Consider the following 20,472-nt stretch of genomic DNA (forward strand, 5'->3'; position numbering starts at 1 on the left):
TAAAAATGGAATGGCGGCATTCCTCATGCCAAAGGCAAGCATACTTTTGTTACAGTTCTTTAAATAATATATTGCAGCCCTATTGCAAACTACCTGAGGTGAACAAAATTCAGGTTCGTGATGCATTATGATAGCAAAATCAGTGGCCTCTGAGCCAATACAGCAGGGGCAACTTCTGAGCCTGTAGTTTCACCTGCTTGTTTGACGTCAGCTCATTACGTACTGCATTTCAACTTCAGCTTCTCTGTGTCCAAGGGATGATAGAGGTGTGCAGCATGCAGGCATCCTGCTGGGGCTAATGTGAGACTGTGTGTGTGTGTGTGTGTGTGTGTATGATGTGGTGTGTGTGTGTATGCATGCATGTGTATGTGGCATATTTGTGATGTGTAGTGTGTGTGCATGTGTGTGTGTGTATGTGTGTGTATGTGTTAGGGGGGCATTCTGGTGCTTCTCCTGGCATGGAGAACAAATGTGGAAAGTCCCCTCCTTTGCACAGCTCTGAATGTCTTTAGCTAGTCTTCCTTGTGTGTGGATAAGGATTCAGTCATTACCGAGTGCTGTGAAAGTTTGAGAAATGGGTAAGAACTTATCAGTGGTTAAATGATGCTGTTCACATTCCAGTGGCATTTATTAGCTGGAATACCTCTGCCTAGAAAATTGCTTGCTCTCGGATGATCATAGCCCAGTTTACAGTGTCCACAGAAAGAGTGTAGAAGCGCTGTGTCTGTGGGAATCATTTGCTCATGCTCTACTCAATAGCAGCCTGCAGTGTTGTGGTGGAGACCCTGCCATACAAAGCCTATGATACTTCCTCCATAAAAAAAAAAAAAATCAGATAAATGTTTGGTTTTTTTTTAAATGATCCATTGAATGTCTGAATTGTCGTTGTTATTTGTCTTTGTTTGCTGTGTGTTTCACACATCTTGATCTAAAGAGCCCTTGCCCTCATTTCCTGCCCTGCAAAACTCCCCCCCCCCCAGACCTACTGTCCTCGGGGCTCTGCCTCTCTAGTGTCTTTTTGGATATCTGCTTCCCTTGGTGCTCCACAGTGCACTGGAGACGAAGCTCTTTGACTGTCTGACTGCTCAGGGACAAAAATGATAGGGGCTCTGGACACATCATCACATTACAGGGACAATGGCCTTTGTGTGGAAGCTCTTCTCCATCTTGCGAATACTTAACCATGTTCTGGGAGTTGCTACATCCAGCAAGATGCAGGGCATGTTGATCTTGGGACAGAGGCACGACTAACTCCACTGTGCAAGGCCTTCCCAAATGTGAGTCCAGATACCAAGGCATGCCAGCCTTCCATTCGGAAACACCAGTCTGCTAGCCGAGGCTCAGGACACAGGCTGATCTGTTCCTGGGAAACCAAGAGCTGCTCATTGATAAATTAAAATCTGGCCCAGGCAGGAAGAACCAGTGCCTCTCCAAGGGTGTGTAAGGTGGGAAACCCTGGGCACACCAAAGGTATGGGGAAGTGGTGGGACAGGACTGAGGAGCCATGTGGTACTAACAGTGGGTGCTGGGTAGCACTTGTTCAAGGAAGAATAGATGAAATTTGGCTTAGCAATGAACTTTACAAAACAGGTTGGTGGTGCATGTCTCTAGGCCCAGAACTTGGGAAGTAGAGGCAAAGTGATCAAGTGTTAAAGGTTTTCCTTACCTACGTAGTGCTTGAGGCCAGCCTTGGCTCCATGAGGCCCTGTTTTGTTTTTGTTCTTAAATAATGCCCACAGCATGTTGAAATGTTGAAATGAGCCTTCCTATTTTGTTTGCTAATCTGTTTGTTCTTTTCTCAGGGCCCTTCAGGACAACCAGGAGACAAAGGACCCCCGGTATAGTATGCTTTAAAGGGAGGACTGTCAACACTTCTAAATTAGAGACAATCAAAAGTTACTAGAAATGCTTCACACTAGGCAGACTCTCCAAAATGCGAGCATAGACTTGTGGGACATATGGGGAGAAAGGGAGTGGTGAGATCATTTAATTCAGTGCAACTGTTTCATATTTGGACACACTGAGACTGGCTCACCTCTTAGCATCTCTCCACTACATAAGTAGAGCCCCAGTTTAGGGAATTTAATCAAATAGCCTGAACTGTTTTTAATTCTGGCTTTACCCAGACACAGAGCCAAGAACATATGAGAGAGTTTCCTCTTGATTTGTAAGATGGAGGCAGCGATACCTATGAGCCATTGTGGGAGTTCATTGGGCTGATTTGATGCTAACACACCAGAAGAGCTGCCAGGGTGCGTTTGTTCTCAGGAGCAGCCACAATTGTTCTTTGCCGCTTTCAAGCACTCACTGAATGTTGGCTGGTGTGTCTTCCACTCCTAAGTCACCTCGTGAGCAGAGGAGCTGCGTGATGACAACGGGGTTGATACCCAGCCTTTGGCTCTGTGCACATATTTTATTTTGTTTTTTAAATATTTATTTATTTATTTATTATGTATACAATATTCTGTCTGTGTGTATGGCTTCAGGCCAGAAGAGGGCACCAGACCCCATCACAGATGGCCGTGAGCCACCATGTGGTTGCTGGGAATTGAACTCAGGACCTTTGGAAGAGCAGGCAATGCTCTTAACCACTGAGCCATCTCTCCAGCCCATGTGCACATATTTTAAAGCAATGTTTCATTCATGGTTTCTGGTTAAGGAGAGGGCAGTGAGTCTTGGTCCTATTTTGCTAGATGAAGAAACAGAGCAATTGAGGTTCATGACCAAGAAATTTCAAAGCAAATTATGCTAAATAAAGCTGAGGAAGGCTGGACTCCAGATGAAGGGTGGGTCTGAGGTGAGGTCCACAAAGACTCCACAGGAGGCAAGATATCCTCCTCAGAGCCAGTAGTGTGAGTTCAGCCAATGCCCTGAGAAGAGCTGTTTTTTTTTTCCCTTGTAAATTTAAGGGGATGAGATCCATTGCCTGTGCCGCTCTCTGCTGTTGCCCAGGAAATGTCAACAGAGAGAGAGTGGACTTACAGAAAGCGATCAGTGTCATGCACAAGCCGAACTTTTTGCTGGGCCTTGTGCCAAGAAACTTATATAACCAATGAGGAGCTCAAGGGGCTGGCTGTCATCAAGGTGCACAGGAGGTGCGTTCTGGACAGATACCCGGACCTGGTTCTCCACAGAAGTTGTGCCATCCACTCTAGCACGGGGCCAATGCCCAGGGATCATGTCAGACTCCCAGGGAGGGTTTCTCTGAGTGTTGTGTCTGCACATGGAATACAGATGTCCACAGAGCACGTCCTGTTCATTAGGGTGTGATCAGCGTGCCTTTGACACATGCATTATTATTGAATGTCTGTCCGTGCTGCTGACGGAAGCACCTCAGGAAGAAAAGGACTGACCTTAGCTCTGTTCAAGGTGCAGTCTGTTGTAGCAGGGAAATCAAAGCAGAAGAAGCAGGAAGCAGCTGCTCACACCTCATCCACAGCCACGAGACAGATGTGAACGCGAGCTAGTGCTATGGTCACCATCATTTTCTACAGCCCAGGATCCCTGACCACATTTAAGCCGGTCTTCCCTCATCACTTAGCGTGATTGTGATAACCCCCACAGGCATGTCCAGAGGCCCATCTCTGAGGTGATTGTAGGCTCTGTTGACAGTTCACACCAACTGTGGCTCCCCACAGCAGCTCATTTGTGTAGTCACAACCAACGATTGTCAGACGAAGGTGAATCCGAAGGTGAATCCTGTCTTCTCCCAGTCAGAGCCTGTCTTTTCTTCTGTTTCACCAGGGATCTCGAGGTTTACCGGGATTCCCCGGCCCCCAGGGACCAGCTGGCCAGGATGTAAGTAAGAGAAAAGCCAGGGGCTTAGAGAGTGATTAGAGTCTCCTCTGTGAGCTCACCTCCCATCTCCTGGCCTCCCTTGTCCACATGGCTAGCACCAAATCCTCGCTCAGTCAAGGATTTCTGTGAAGCCCCAGGATGCTTATTTATTTTATTTTCTGTCAATTGTGGCTCTTTGCATACTATTGATTTTCTTTCTTAAGCCTTTGTATCATGTTTTCAGAACCCTGGATACTCCCGGGTCTCCACACACTGTCTCTTATTTCTTGCTCACTGTCTTATGAAATATGTCCTGATTCTTCCATGAACAACTTCCTGGTCCTGTTCTAGCCTCCTCTCCTCAAGGGAATTACAGAGACTCAGCTGAGGCCCCTTGGGACAAAACCCTTTTATGACAATGACAACAGTCAAAAGTATTCATCTCTTGGCCTTTGATCAGACAGCTCTGAACTTCCTGAGTCTTCAAGCATCTTTAGGTCCCTGATACTCAGTAGCATGCTTGGCACCAGAGCTGTTCAGTTTGCACTCACTGGCAAGATGAACAAATGGCAGCTATGAGTTTTTATAGGACAAAGATGCATGTAAGCAGTGGTACTCACTCGCTTATCTCCTTCCTTGCTTGTGCCCCTGTAGTCCCCATTTAGTCTCCATTAGGCAGAGGCAATCCAATCTTCTTCCCCTCCTTGGATTCTGAGTCAGAAAAGAAAACCCCTCTAGGCCTTGTTCCCCAACATCCATTTTTAACCGCTCCCCTGTCGTTCTTACATTCTTATAGCCAGTCATCAATGAAAACATTTTCTCTCAAAGCTACTCACCCCTAGTCCTTATATTTGGAATAAAAGTGTAAGACAGGTTTGTGTGTGAATGTGCACAAGGTGGTTTTAGTCTGGGGTTCTGGATGGGACTTACAGAAAGCCTTACTTTGCCCTATACACTTCCTACTGTCATTTGGAAGGTCAACCAGGGCTCATTTTCAGAGCTGGGTGAATTCCTCCCCAGCTAAATCACAGTTGGCAGAGACAGAGTTTGATGGGGGGCTGTATAGAGTAGATAGAGATTATCACCATAGTGATGGCTTTCTTTTCTCTCCTAGGGTGCACCAGGAAATCCAGGAGAAAGAGGGCCTCCTGGAAAACCAGTATGTTACCTGTCGGGTCTGGATAAATGCTGACTATATCAGTCAGGGTGCCAGCGAGAAATAAAGAGCAATTGAGACCGTCCAAGAGGCTTTAACAAGGCGACAAATGGGCAGAGGGAAGTGATTCTGGGTGCAGCGCGAGCAGGGATAAGCCATGGTGGGAGGCGTGTTTGCACAGCTAGGTGCTGGCTAGAATGGTGGGATCCTGGCTCTGCATTCCAAGCCACTGCCAGAAAACCTAGCCTGAGACAGGTGGGCATCTTCTTGCCTTCCAAGTCCCTGACAATGCCTTTGTCAATTCAGCCATGGGCTAGCAGGCAGGCTAGCCCTGAGATATAATGAAACAAGACAGAAGACAGAATGTGGAACTAGGGCAGAAGCTTGCCCATTTCCTGTCCCGTTTCCTGTTCCTTGCCCATTTCCTGTCCCGTTTCCTGTTCCTTGCCCATTTCCTGTTCCTTGCCCATTTGCCTGGGTTGCCTGTTGGCACTGTTTAGACAGCTAAGAGCTGTCTAAATTATTATTTTCTTTCACACGAAAATGGGAGACTCCCTAAAAGTTCAAGAGAAGTCGACAGGTCCTTAGCTTGAGAACAAGCAAGTTGGAGGTCTAACCAGTGTCTCTGAGGTACCATACCCTCATCTTCTGGGACACCCCCTGAATTGGCAGTGGCAGAGAAGCAAAGATTTAGCCAGGTGAACAGGTCATCTGTTGACCCTCATGGGAAGGACTTGTGAGGCTGATTAGGTCTGGGGGTGAGAGAGGCAGCTCTTGGAGGAGACAGACCATTAGAAGATGCTAACCAGGGTCCAAGAGAAAGTGGGTATCAGACAGGTATCTCAGGCCTCAAGACTTACCCCACAGTCTGCTGCTGGAATCAAGTTGTTCACTGCGACAGAAACTTCATCTCATGATGGGCTGAAGGGTTGCTTGTCCTTTTTACAAGCATGGCCAGGTTTCAGACAATTGCCCAAGGTACATACAGTCCTCCTTATCTTGTTAGAGCTGGTGGCCACAGCAGAGAGCCAGAGTGGGGTCTTGTTCTTTCTCGGAGGCTGTGACACCTATCACTGAAGACTTCCAGAGGGCTGGGTATGCGTCCCATTGCACACTGTGGAGATAACTCTTTTCTTCCATGGACTCAGCGGAATAGCAGCCAGAGAAGTTGTTTGCAATCTGTGCCATCATCAAAGGGCAAGGCCACAGTGAAGCAGGTAGAATAGAGAGACTCAGGCTGGAGGCATTAAATAATGTTTAAATCATGTCCACCACTTACCAGTCCTGGACATCACCCTGCAAAGATAAACTAGCAGAGTATAGCAAACAGTGTAGGCGGCTGTGTCTCGCTGTCTTTATCCAGCTGGCCCCATCTCTCATGGGTCTCTATAGTGAGTGGCCTATAGAGCTGTCTCACCTTCAGGCCAGGCCTAACATCTGCATCTCCGTGTCAGTCGCTGGCACTGTGACTTTTCCATAAGTTCTAATCAGTGTTTCCAGCAACAGAAGCTGGCCAGAAGTAAGGAGACTCTTGGTGAGTATAGATTACCTATCCTCTGGCCTAACACATGCCACCATGTGGTTCCTAATGTCATTGGGCCTAATCTGCAAGTGGTCAACTCCTGAAAGGCATCTGCGACACCCTACTGTGCATCTCACGTCCCGTGCCCTAAGGTTACCATGTCCACACAAAGCCAAAATGACTTTCCTCAGAGCTCCCCTGGGGCTTTCAGATAAGTGAGAGGAACAAGACCCTTGGTGATGTCATCAGAAAGCCTTGCTGGTGACCGTATTCCTCCCTTGTTCTCTGTCACTCTGTAAATAATGGCCAATACACTCAAAGGGCCCGTGTAAGATATCAGTGCAAGATATCATAAAGGTACAGGGTCACCTGCCTCAGGATGTCTCATTGTGAGCTATATGAGACTCCCCTCCCCAACTCATGACATTCTCAGGAAAACACATAAGACCTCAGACTAAGACTTTCCCCTTTTAAATTAAAAGGTTAATAAATTGTTATTAGAAGATCAGATTTATTTTTTTTCTCTCCAGAGTGTCTCACTCTGACAACTGGAGGCAAGGGAGTGCCTCATTCTGGTGTTATCTTTAGCAACTACATGCTAAATGGGTTCTCCTTGCCAGACTAGTAACTCTACCAAACCTAAGTAATTCTAGCCCCAACATCTCTCAGAAACCACACAGTTGTCCACAGAGTTGATTGAATGAATTGTTGAACTTCTCAGCACAGAAGACAACATAAACCCTCTGTAGACACTTACTGGGTAATTCTGTGAAATAGTCAGATGGCTTGTCAGTTGCACGGTGAGACAATAGCCTCTGAGCTAGGGAAAATGGAAACTTGTAGAAGAATTGTCTCGGCCTTCCCCTCTTCAGGAATCACTGCTACAGATGATGATGGCTCAGGCTTCTCACGATATGGGATGGAGTCCATGACCTGTCTCTGGAGTCCTCCCAGTGTGCCTCTTCCCATTGCACAGTCTGCAGCTTGCAGCTGAGACATCCAATCCCTAGTGAATACTTACGAATCCTTCTCACCTATAACGGTTTTCTTTGTTTCCATTCACCCCGTGTTAATTGTGCCCAATACAATCTGAGTTCTTATCCTGCCCTGTGCTGCAGGTTGGCTATAGTTACCGTAAGACATGTTCCGACTCAGTGGGTTTGTGAGTTCGGTGACTGCAGCATCTTGCACACATACCTTCAGACATGTCTCAGACCCCCTTTCCAGAACCAGAGACTTACTCAGAACAGAGGATTGCGTTTAAAGTGTTCTTTCATCCATGAGAAAAGAAGACACTGGTTTGTATTCATACTAGGCCATTAATGATTAGCAGCAATAAGTATTGGCTACCTAAAAAAATTCATGGCAGGTGAATTGGAGGCAGTCTGTTCCGTATTTGTGTGACCCATCATGCTTTGATGAGGCAGGGAGGGAGAACATAAAGGGACAACATGAGGAGACTGGGGACAGGAAGGCCTGAAGTCCTTCAGATATGTCCAGGACTAGGCAGCCTGGGTAGTTGCTACTTTGGCATGGTCTCCTTTGGTGAGTCCCAGGCTCGGGACTCTGATAGACCTGTCTGCATCCTATGATTGCTCAAATCTGTTGGGAGTCATCGCTTATACTCTTGAAGGCCGTTCATCCTCTGAAGATGCATGGAAGATACTGTATGTCTGCATGCGTGTCTGCACTTACCTGTTTTTACTTTGACAGGGCCCTTCTTCACTGCTGTCTCCAGAGGACATAAATCTGTTAGTAAAGGTAAAAATGCATGTGTGTTGATAATTGTGCCTCAAAACACCCTTCCCACCCTTGAACAGATATCCTATAGTATTAAGAACAGCAGCAGCAATGTCTTTTATGAAACCATTGTGTGACCAGTGTCTGTTAAATCCACATGATCCAGTATGTCAGCAACCAACTACTGACATCAAAGATTTACTTATTTTTGTTTTATGTGTATGGGTATTTTGCCTGTATGTATGAATGTGCACTATGTACGTGAAGTACCCGTTACAGGCAAGAAGAGGGTGTTGAATTTCCTGGAATGGGAGATGATTGTGAACCATGTAGATGCTGGAAATCAGACTGGGTTCTCTAGAAGACTAATCAGTGCTCTTAAGTCCTGAGCCATCACTCCAGCAACCTCGTGCATCTACCTACATTACAATTAAGTTCAACTAAAATTCAGGTTCTTGGTCATACTAGGCATATTACAAGTACCTGCTGCCCCCATGTGGCTGGGAGCTACCTTATGGGTCAGTGCAAACACAAGGTTCTCTGAAAGTTCTCCATGGAGTAATGTCGAAATGCTTGATGGAAATTGTTTATTCAAATTTAGCCTCTATGAGGTAGGTATGCTCATGTTACCATTTTGCATATATGAAATTAGACACATAAATAGGCTCGATGGATAGAAGAGATTGCTTCAGAGACAGAATCCAGTGTTCATAGTCAAAGACTGGACTTGGCCTATTGAAGAATGTCTTCTCTTTGGAAGCTGGCAGGAGGCAGAGCCAAACAGTTGGTTTCTGGATCCTGCTGGCTCAAAGGTAGAAGCACAGGCAGGCCCATGGAAGTAAGGGCAGTCACAGTCCTGACTTGATGGGCTACTTACCCGCTTTCCAGAATGATGTTTGGTTTTTTTTTTTCCTGAGAGATACAAAGCACTTACCATAACTGGAGCAGAATCAAATGGGATCTGGTCAGAGTTATCCCCAGAAGCCAAGTTATGGAGCTTCACTTTGCTTAAGGGCCTTGAGTCTTGACTGGTGAAGAGCTGGGCAGGGCTATAACAGCTTTAGATTCATGTTCAGAAGGAAACACTGTGATCGTGGCGTTGGGAGTAGAGGGCCCTTGGCTGGCTCTTCTCCAAGCCTTTGTCGCAATACTGTATTTCACGTGGCTATAGGTCTCTACTTCCTGTATTCTCAAAGCCACTGGATGACAGCAGAAGGTCTCTGGTTAACATAGGAACCCAACTGAAAAACAAACAAAACAAAACAAAAAACCCAAAATACCTTATAAGCTTGAGGCTTTTAATCTTCATGTACACTAAGATATATTGATGGAAAAATTAAATTTTATGAAAATAAGAGTAGACTAATCTTTATAGATTTTTTATTGATAGGATGCTTTCTAAACCATTAAATAGATTACATTATCATTTATTTGAACTTTATTAAAGGCTTTTATTAGATAGTTTCTCCTGGTTTTCAGGCTCTGTGAGGACCTGGGTTTGTATCATCCCCTACTTCTCAGGATTTAAACCTTTGACTATCCTGATCTGTGCGCCAATGACAGCAGGAGGGGGTGTGGCTGCAAGGGTCAAACCTCACACCCCAATGACACAGAGCTGAGTCAGACCTTAATCCAGGGCTGATTCTCCAGCTGCTGTTCAGGATGCAGTTGTGTTCATCTGGGCATCTGGAAACACAGAGGCATGAGTACTTGTGGTGAGGGCAAATGCCCTGTGCTTGGAAAACTTCTTACTGCAGTCTGCCCCCTTGGGATTGGCTGGAGCTGCGGAGCTGGCCATCTTTAGCTTTCTGATTCTGGAGTCTGCTGCCACTGTGATTCTAGAGGCTAAAGTCTGACAGTCTAGTCTAGGTGACTGGGGACTAAGGAGGTATCTTTCATTACAAAACTCACTACGGCACCTAAACATTTTAGAACAGCCCCTATCTCATCATGGCAGTTTGGACACTGCCTAGGTAGAAGGTCCATCTAAGACATGCCCTATGAGATGGACTTCTGTAGTGAGATCTGTGCCCTGGGAGCCCAGCCTCAGGGTGCCTTCATGAGATGATTCCATTTATAAATCCTGATTATCTACCCCTCCCCTAAATTCTTGGGCAGTGTTCCAGTACTGACTTCCTTTCATAGAGTAGGAGGTTGAGGAGTGGATGAGTCTGTAAATGGAGCAAGGCATCAGATTTAGGCTGTAAAATAATAAATCACATGAACCCTTCACTGTGTTCTCATTCTGTGCCTGATGAGATGTTGGACACTTTCCATTCTTTTTTGATTTGTTTTTTTTAAATACAATATTTGGTTTCTTTTTTTATTTATTATTTTCTAATACAGTACATTCCAACCGCAGCTTCCTCTGCCTCCACTCCTCCCAGTTCCTCCCCTCTCCCAGATCCACTGCTCCTCCATTTGCTTTCAGAAAAGAGCAGGCCTTCCAGGGATAGCAACCGAATATAGCATAAAAAGATGCAAGAAGAATCGGCCGAACCCTCATATCAAGTCTGTCCAAGATAACCCAGTAGAAGGGAAAGGATCCTAAGAATTGACAAAAGAGTCAGAGACACCCTCACTCCCACTGTTATGGGACCTCCCAAAACCAAGCTAAACAGTCATAACATGTATGCAGAGGGCCTAGCATAGACCCATGCAGGCGCTGTGATTGCTGCTTCAGTCTTGAGCGCTTATGAGCCCTGCTTTGTTGATTCTATGGGCTGTGTTCTGATGTCCTTGACCCCTCTGGCTCTTAGAAGCCTTCTCGCTATCTTCTGTAGAATTTCCTGAGTGCCCTTAATGTTTAAGTATGGGTATCTGCAGCTTCTAGAGGAGGGCTCTCTTATGACTGGGCAAGGCACAAATCTATGAGTACAGCTGAATATCATTATTTTTTGGCCAGTTTTTAGTTCTGTGTAGGTCTCTAGGTCATCCAGCTTCTGGTTTCTGGCTGTCCAGGTAGTTTTGGGCATGGGTTCCCTCTCATCGCTTGGACATCAAGTTAAACCAGTCATTGGTTGGCCACTCCCACAAGCTGTGAGCCACCTTTGCCCCATCATTTATTGTTGCTTATTGTTAGACTTGGAGGCCCTCATTTCGTAAGCAAGAAGATTGAGGCTCATACATTTGAGCCCATATGCCAAGTGGGCAGAAGCCTTGTGAGATCATATGCCAGTGATAGGTTATATGCCAGCGGGGCCTGGTCAAGCCCATCTGATTGGATAACAGACCCTGTTTAGTCTCTCAAAACTCAGAGAATATATGACCCACCCTCTGAAGGTGTGTAGGATCTAGAGAAATTGGGGCTCTAGGGTGTCAACAGCCAAGGAGAACCTCAGTAGGACTGTAGGTAGGATTCCTCTCTCTTTGTGCTGACTGCTGTTCTAAACTGCTCCAGTAGGTTGAGTCTAGCCTTCATACTTGGGACAGCTGAGACTGCAGATATCTCTGGTCTTCAGGGGACAGCCTTGCATAGCCTTCCACTAGGGAAGACCTGAGCTTAAAGCTTTTCTGGGAACAAAAAGTGGCAAGGATTTTATATTTCCAAGAAAATAATCTCAGTGGCTTGCTGTCATCAAGCAAGCTTCATTTTTACCTCTTCCCTCCTTCCCTCCTTCCCTCCCTCCCTCCCTCCCTCCTTCCCTCCAGCCATTCACTCACTGAAATATCATCCAGTAGCCATCTACCCACCCACCTATCTATATCTCCCAGTCATCCACCCACCCTTATATCCATCTGCCATAGACACCTATAGCCATCCATCTGTACATCCATCCATTGACACAATAGTCCATTGATGTATCTCATTTAAAAGCACTCAGATAGAAAGCCTAGTTCTTCTTTGCTTTTCTAATTTTAAAAGAAATAAACTAGGAAATGTAGTTTGCTCCATTTTACCTTACCCCCTCCTTACTTCATATATTCCAACTGTTACGCTATATACCTTCCAAAGTTTCAGTGAGTTTTTCAACACTGAACTACGGTGGAAGAGGACATGAAAATGTTGGTGATAGATTAGTTGGTCCATTAGATAGTTGGTTCATTTATTAACCTCAGCACCATGGAAACCATTTGTTATGAACTGGCCCTGTGAAGTTCTAGACTGTTCTACTCTCTCCACTTTGTGGGGGAGATAATGGAGTTACAGTTGGACTACCCCATAGTGAGACAAGTCCATGGAGCACGATGAGCTTTTCCTGTGTGGATGCCATCAGGGAAGCTTAGAGTAGAAGATGCGTAAAGTATATTTGAAGATTACATAGGGGAGATGCAGGAGAAAGGAGAGCTTGCCTTTCCAACAGAAAACCTACATTCTGAAACTAGAGGTCAACCTGGGTGAATGTGGATTTGCTTTAGACTGTAGGTCACTGAGTGTGAACCCACAGAGAGCCCACATATTTTTATTTGCCCTTCCATACAGAGCATTCAGTGGACCTTAGCAAGTGCATGGGTTAACGTCAACCAGCCTTCAGGTTCATACAGTCAGTGGTCTCAAAGCCCAGCACAGTGTTTATCAGACCAGAGGCTTTGCTGGTATCTTTGACAAGAGTGCTTCCTCGGAAGGAATAACGGGCCAGTAATCATGGCTGAATGTCCTGGGCATTGTCTACCTGGTCCCAGTCTTCTTAGTGTTTGCTGTGTGTTAGCCTATTTGATTTTACTATAAGAAGAGAGACGGGGGAGGATGGGAGGATGAATAAAAGAACTTAGGAGGAGATACTCCAAGAAAGGGGTGTTGGAGTGGAATCATGTGACTTGGTACTTAGCCTGCTGTGAGCTTTTCAGATCTAGAGGTGACACAGACAGGTATGAAAGTTTAAATTTGCCCCAGGAACAGCATTTCCCTGTCTTGACGAGGAACAAATCTGGCTTCCCAGGAACATTTATGAAATGCCTGCCCTGGGAAGAGAACAGTGCTAAGCAGAGTCAGAGCATGGCTTTGTGTCACAGCCAGGACAGACTGTGCTAGGTGCCTGCGGCCCCTTTGTTCTCCTTTCTTAGGAAGCCACTTTCTCTTGGCACACCACAGAGACTTTTCCCTCCAGGCTTTGTTTGCCTCTGTCCTCCTGGCAGAGCATTCTATTTCTAGTAATGCGACATATTTGCCTTCAGTGTGCACTCTTAATGTTTTTGTTCATGCCCATAGGCATTTTTATATGCATTTTGACATTATTTTCTCAGACCGTACTTCCAACCAGGTGACTGGCTAGATCTAGAGAAAAATGGGATAACAATTTAGATATATTTGTGCTGAAATAAATTTGGACACAAAGCGCCTGGGCCATGACAATCCATCAATTTATTTTTCCGTCTTTGTTAGCTTTTATAACCAAATATCACCCAGAGGGGAAGGACATGGGATCACTTTGCCTTGAAAGTAGCTGCACTATTTACTTCGTTTCATTTTCTTCTCTAAGGACGTGTGCCACGACTGCCCTCCTGGTCCCCCAGGCCTCCCAGGTCTTCCAGGTTTCAAAGGAGACAAAGGTCTCCCAGGAAAGCCAGGGAGAGAAGGGACAGAAGGCAAAAAGGTAAGGAGAAGGGAGCGGAGCAAGGCTCCATTCCTGCAATGAAGAATTCTACTGTCTTGATGGATTCAGGTTTGGGGACTGTTTAGATCACAGGGGAGGGCAAGGACAGCAGATTGGCTATCTGCAGATCTTTACCACTTAATGAAAACACTGCCTGTGGCATTCCAGTGTATGGTGATGTCTAGAAATCTGCACTCCTTTGATGGGTCTTTCCCACAGCCTCTTTTCCTTCCCTCTATCTGATGGTGAGTGATCGAGTATGTGCTCGCCGCCACAGCAGACCTTCACACAGACAAAGCCCAGAAGCTGAAGAAACTGTGGCTTCTTCAGAGCCAGCAGTCTGGAAACCCAGAGCAAACTCTGCCTTCCAGATCCTCTTGCTCTTTAGTATGTTTATAGAGAACCAGATCAGAGGCGATAAATCAATTCAGATTTAGTTGTGGCCTTCTGGGTTTAGGTTTCTGAGATTCCCTTCCCTGTGTTATCATCTCTTAGAGGCAGGGCAGAGGCACACACCAGGGCTACGGTGTCTTGTGTACATATCAAGATATCTGATGACACCAAGAATTAAGACTAACCCAGAAGAAGCCAACCATTAGTAGTGTGTACATAAAGATTCCTTCCTTTAGGATAATAAATGTATTCTTCTAATATAGACTGTTATGTGCTGTTCTCACCCATTTATCCAGATATTCACTTCTTCACTACGTATTTTCAATACTCAGTAAAGAGTGTACTAAGAGGCAGTGGTACACAGCTGTAACTTCAGCACTTCACAGCTGTTCACAGCACTTCACAGTGGTTACACAGCTATAACTTTAGCACTTGTGAGACAGAAGAGGAGGATCACAGGTTTGAAGCTATCCTGTATTATATAGTAAGTTCTAGCCCAGCCTAGACTCATAGTGAGGGCATCTGTCATTCCCCTACTCCACAAAAATGTGTATTTTGTATGCTGGTCAGTATGTAGAGAGACCCAAAATAAAAAGCTCGAGTCCCGGTTCTCATGAAATCCATGGGCTGGCTTGGGTAGAACAGGGCATAGGTCTCTTTTCCTATGGTGAAAGGGTAACACTGAGAGCAAAATCTCATTTCCAGCAGTGAAAACTGCTCCACAAAAGCAGAAAAGGAAAAAAGTTTTGATATTAAATAAGCATCCAGCCACAATGTGTGACACTGTAGGGAATATGTTAGGAGTTGGCTAAGGCAAAGAGAGCTCCTACTTCATGTAGCCAGGAGAGCCAACCGAACATTGTAGGCATTTTCTCAAGGTAAGCCACAGTAAGCCATTTCATAAGAGGACTCTCTCAATAACACCATTTTTATACATTCTTGCCCTAGATTTACCTGGTAACCCTGGCACCGGGTTGGCTGATTGGCTTTATCTGGAGTTGAGAGGGTATTTCCCCTCTGTGTGATAGGAGGAAGTTATACAACTGGAGTGTGGGTTGTGTTGGGATTCTACAGAAACTGGATGTGAGATCCATTTCCTTGCTGATTGTCTTTGAGAGATGACCCTTGAGAACGACACTCCTGGGTTAAAAATCTGTCAAAAAAAACCCCACCCATTTAGCTTTGAAAATGAGCTGGGTACTTTTCATTGTGAGAACTCATCATGACATTATCCAAAGGGCCTGCTCAGGGAGCGGGTTAAAGGGGGTCTCTTCTCTTATTATCAGAAGAGAGAGTCAAGTTTCTAATTGATAAAAAGTTCCATAATTATATGGCTCAGATAGAAACACAGATCTGAAATATAGTCTTTATTTTTTCTCCCATGCCTTAAGCACTGTCTGCTTCCCTCGCAGAGGTCCAGACATGTAGGCGCATTGAGCCTATGCATATATGACGGAAACCCAGCCATTCCCCTATATACTGTGAAACTAGGATCACAAAACAAATCCTAGAGCCACTTTGAGTTAGAATGTGTGCCCTTGGCTCAGTTCCCCAGGTGATCAGGTTATCAAGGCAAACATGCATTTGTTTGTAACATTGCTCATACACTGTCTTACAGGCTGTCAAGTGGGCATGTTGGATTCTCATAGATCTTTCTTCTCCTGACTTATTTTTAATAACACAAAGAACTTTTTTAGTCTATAGGCCTGCGAAAAGAAAGGGATAGGGGATAGGGAAAAGGAGACAGTGATGAGATACATACATGGAAGCAGGGTTGTTGCAGGAGACAGGGGACCAGTGATGTTGGGGCAGGGAAGGGCAGCATATGGGTAACTAAGAATAAAGTATAATGACATAGATATGACCATACCACAACTTAGTCCATTACTTTGCATGCTAAACAATTAGTTTTAAAACCAAAATAAACAAACAAATGGATAAAGGAAGGAATTAAGAAGGAAGGACAAAAAAAGATGGGCAGGTAGCCTCCTGTTTAAGTTGAACATGTCTGGTTACTCTCAGGAGCCCTCACTTTGGGGTGCTGCCAGGAGGTGGCTCTCGGGGTGACAGCTCTAAATCACTGTGGGGGTTTTAGAGAAGTCCTTCCAAGACTCCCCACAACAGACTTATCAAAGTGCCGGTCCGGGGATGTCCATTCTGTGGGTTGGAAACCCCGAGCAACTGCATCTCAATCCCTTCTGGAGTTCAGATCCACTCAGCTCTGTTCCTCCTGGAGGAGCTGGTGGCTATCCGTGATCCCCATCCTGCCCCCTGGGAAGCCCCTCTTCACAGCCGAATGGAATGTTCTAGGTGTGATAAGGCAAGAACAGCCATAGCAAAGTGCCTCCCGTGTATAATCACGTATGTATGTGTACATACAAGGCACATGGGCATACACAGTGGACACTCCATGATCTCAGTTTCGTCACCCACCTTGAATACTCTTGATATTTGTCAGGTCATTACACTTTTGCTCAAAGCAGTAGGTGTATGTGGCCAAGTTGTTTAGTTCTGGATTGGGTCTCCCCAGGGGTGGCCCTCAAACCCTGAGCTGTAATTTCTTGAAGTTCTGTATGACAGACAGGCAAGGTTTTTCCATGGCTTTCAGCTCAGAGTTTCAGCTCAGTGCTCGGCTCCACACTGTCCTAGTCCCTTTCTTCCCACATGAATGTCCCCTAAAACTGTTGAGCAGAATCGAGACTAAGCAACAGGGATTCCTAGAATGTGTGGTTGGGCAAGGGGCAAAGATGGAGGAAGCAGTCCAAGGTGGGAGCCCGCCAGTGTTTTACCCTTATTACGGACACAGTACACTCTTAACTCCAACCTTATTCTGCTGACAATGCAGAGCAATCAGGATACACATGAATGTGGGAGGCAGGGGGTATCAGGCCACCTTAGTACCCGAAAGCCACATCGTTACTAGCTAGACATATTAGTGGTTGTTAGGCCTACGATTTCACGGCCACATTTGATACCATTGCTTGCCTACACCTGTTACGTGTGAGGAAGACTCTGGCTGCACTGTAAGGCTGACGCCTGGGGGTGATTTCAACTTGAGCTCCTTTTTGACATGATTGTTTTCTTAATTTTATTTGTCCTTTTGTTTCTGTTACAGGGAGATACTGGGCCTCAAGGCCTCCCAGGGCCTCCAGGAGTAGCCGGACCACAGGTCAGTGAATCCCAGTAAACGTCCTCTCTTCTTCCACTTCAGTGCTCCATCTAAGCTTGAGACAAGTAGTGCCTTGTAGCCTTAACATCTGGAAAGTCAGGTCCCAGGTTGTATCGGATTTTAGTGACCTGGGAAACTCAGTGCAGCCCATCGAACCAGAGTTTCTCTCCTAGAAACCTGCAGTCTGCATTACATGCTGTGGCCATCAAAGGCACCGAAGTGTGTGGCACTTATTAATTGATATCAGACACCTCAGCTTCATGACACAGAATAAGATTCAGAGCAGTGTTAGCACTGAGTTATAGGATGCAAGAAATAACTGGTGGTCACTGATAACAGCAGTGAGGAAAGTGCTCCATAAATGTGGTCGAGCTCTGTTACCTTTGTGGGAACGTGAGACACACGTTTAAAGTCAGCTGTGCGAAGCCACAGAGACGAGAGGGGAGGCATGATCTCAACCAAAAAGCAGGCAGGAAAATGCTCCTTGGCTCTCAGAACTGGTGTTCCTGGCCTGGAGCCACAGGGCCTGTCAGTGTCGACACTCAGCTTTAAGAAGAGACTGTCCAAAGTTGGAATAGGAACAGGAGAGGTGAGCTCAGCACCCTTGTTCCCACAGATGCTCTCTCGGTGAGTACTCTCTGGTCTACTGTGGCCTCAGTGCCGGCGCTTAGGGAGGAATGGGTCTTTGTGTCTCTTCCTGTGCCCCGTCTGGATGGAGTGTCATTCTTTTAATAGTGTGGGTAGCAGGGAATTTGAGGTCAGGAGAGAGACATGGTCTTGAACTCTCAACCTGGGATCTTAGAAGCGTTTCTGGATTTCTCTGTTATGCTGTTTTAATAAACTGGGGCGGTCATCATGACTCCCGAAAGTAAAATGCTGTCACCAGCACCGGGTAAGCTACAGACTCGGTTTATTGTTCTTTCAGTCCCTGGAGTCAGAGCCTGTGGAGGGACTGAAAGAAGGTTGATATAAAATAAGAGGTAGCCAGAAATCTCAGGAACCAAGGTAGAAAAACATACTTGAATGTAATACCTTTGGGAAACTTGCAATGAATATAGTAGATTCAAAAGGAACCAAAAACAATCAAAATTTAAACAAAGGCAAGACTGACCCTAAACTTAAATGACTATTTTCACCCCCATTCTGCTAGTTCCAAGTGGTCAGAATCCCTATCAGGTTACATTTTGAAATTCTGTTTATTTTGGTTTCTCTTAATTGATTTTAGATTTTTTAAATGTTGCACTTTAATCTTGGTTACTGAAAAAAAAATTATCAAAGTGCTGGTTAGATGGTTCAGTGGGTGCAAGCACTTGCTACCAAGCCTGATGCCCTGAGTTTGATCCCCAGAATTCATGCCGTAGATAGAAGGAGAGATCCAACTCCTGAATGCTGTCCTAGAACTAGGTGCACATTCACTGTGGTGTGCGACCAACTCAAAATGAATAGATTAATAAATGTAAAAATTATTCAAAGGTGAGTACTTGCCTTAATCTAGACCAAACCCTTCAACATGGTAATGAATTGCTTTACATTTAATTTATGTTTATTTTGTGTATATAAGCATTTTGTCTGAAGGGAAGTATATACAGTATGCATGTGTGAAGTGCCTGTAGAGACAAGAAGAGGTTGATGGAAGCTCTGGACCCGCGGTTACAGATAGTTTGAAGCTTCTGTGTGGGTACTGCAAGCTGAACCCGGGCTCTCTGCAAGAGCGGCCAGTACCTCCAACAGCTTTATACTTAGTATATCACAAATGATGAGAAATATCTAGGTCTCCCAGGCCCTGCCCGGCAGGTTGAGATGGCTAGCATTCGTGATCCATATACTTTGTCAAGATTGAGTGCTTTTGATACAGTTAAGAGTTTGATTTCAAAAACTGCCATTATTAGTTCATATTGTATACAGACCAGGAGATTTTGCCAAGGGTGCTTTTACATTGAGCAATATCAGTGTGCAGCATCACTGAATGTCCCTCTAGCCACTGCATGTGAATCTCCCCCTGTGATCCTGCCGGGAAGGCTCGGCCACTTCCCTGGAGAATTCTGTGCAGCAGCTTCAGCTTTTCCTTAGTTGACCTTTGCTGCCATTGTGCTGGCAGCCGGGCTTAGCCTCTGACAAGAAGGAGCCTTTATCCAGAGAGACAAAAGCAAATCAATTAAACCGGTCCAGCACACTTCCTGCATTGCAAACAGACAATTTTTCTTGTCATCTCAACCGGGAAGGAAGCACTGATCTTTCGGGATGGAGCCTCCATTCTTGTTCTCTTATGACTTACTGCAAGGGCAGGTGTTCTTTAAATATTTTGAAAGAGCTCTCTCCAGAAAAAGAACAAAGCTTGGTGCTGCATCTGAAAGCCAAGGCTCCTGCTCCTCCAGTTGGTTACTGGTGGTGATCTTGAAAATTCTTTGGACTCAGGGAGAACCTCCACAGTAACAATGGCCTAAGGACCAGGTGATGGCCTATATGGTATGGCCTCCTGCAATGCTGAACATGATCCTGAAAGGGACACTTATCTTACAGACAAGGAGACTAAAGTTTAGCAACGCAAGATGCTAGGAACCAAACCTGCAGGTAGTATAACTGAAGTTGATAAACTGGTAGTATAAATCCATGGGTCATCAAACTTCTAACTAATAACAACACCAGCACCCAGCACCCAGAAAAGTTCCCAGTGCTCCTTCATTCTAGGCTGAGAGCAAGACCCTTGGGGTAGGCTGTCCTTGTCACCATGGAGTGTTGATAAACGAGTCACAGAGGCATTAATGCCTCTTCTGAAGACCCACAGGTTGGCATCTTGGTTCTTGGTTTTGAACTCAGACTACTTTTTTCTGCTCTTCACTTTCCCGATGACACTGTCCAGAAAACGGATTTGTTTCTTCTCTGTGCATTCTTACCCTCCAAACAAAATCTTTGCAAAATTTATGGACACAAAGATGTATTTGTCAGCAGAAAGTGCTCCCCATGACAGAGAAGCAATGACCACTGTAAGCATCCATTGGTCACCGAAGACCCTGAGTGCTCACTGGTCTCCCTGCATTGCCAAGAAGGCTTGGTTTGGGTTTACCACCGTGACTCAGTATCTGACCAACAGCTTCCTGTGATTCATCCTGCCTGTCTCTGTGTAGAGTCTGTCTGCAGATGCTGGGGCTGGGATGAGGAGCTCAGCACCCTGGATAGCTTC

General features: G+C 45.5%; 1 protein-coding gene across 1 annotated transcript in view; it reads left to right on the forward strand.

The window, feature by feature from the left end:
• The window catches only part of Col22a1 (collagen type XXII alpha 1 chain), a 226,488-nt gene that overhangs the window by 147,466 nt on the left and 58,550 nt on the right, over positions 1-20,472 (forward strand). The window contains exons 41-46 of the mRNA XM_026782418.1: positions 1,803-1,838; positions 3,745-3,798; positions 4,892-4,936; positions 8,169-8,216; positions 13,616-13,729; positions 17,238-17,291. Coding sequence (XP_026638219.1) covers positions 1,803-1,838; positions 3,745-3,798; positions 4,892-4,936; positions 8,169-8,216; positions 13,616-13,729; positions 17,238-17,291 — 351 coding nt within the window. The remainder of the gene's footprint in view (positions 1-1,802; positions 1,839-3,744; positions 3,799-4,891; positions 4,937-8,168; positions 8,217-13,615; positions 13,730-17,237; positions 17,292-20,472) is intronic.

Source organism: Microtus ochrogaster, chromosome 15 (assembly GCF_000317375.1).
Source record: "Microtus ochrogaster isolate Prairie Vole_2 chromosome 15, MicOch1.0, whole genome shotgun sequence".
Classification (NCBI taxonomy): domain Eukaryota; kingdom Metazoa; phylum Chordata; class Mammalia; order Rodentia; family Cricetidae; genus Microtus; species Microtus ochrogaster.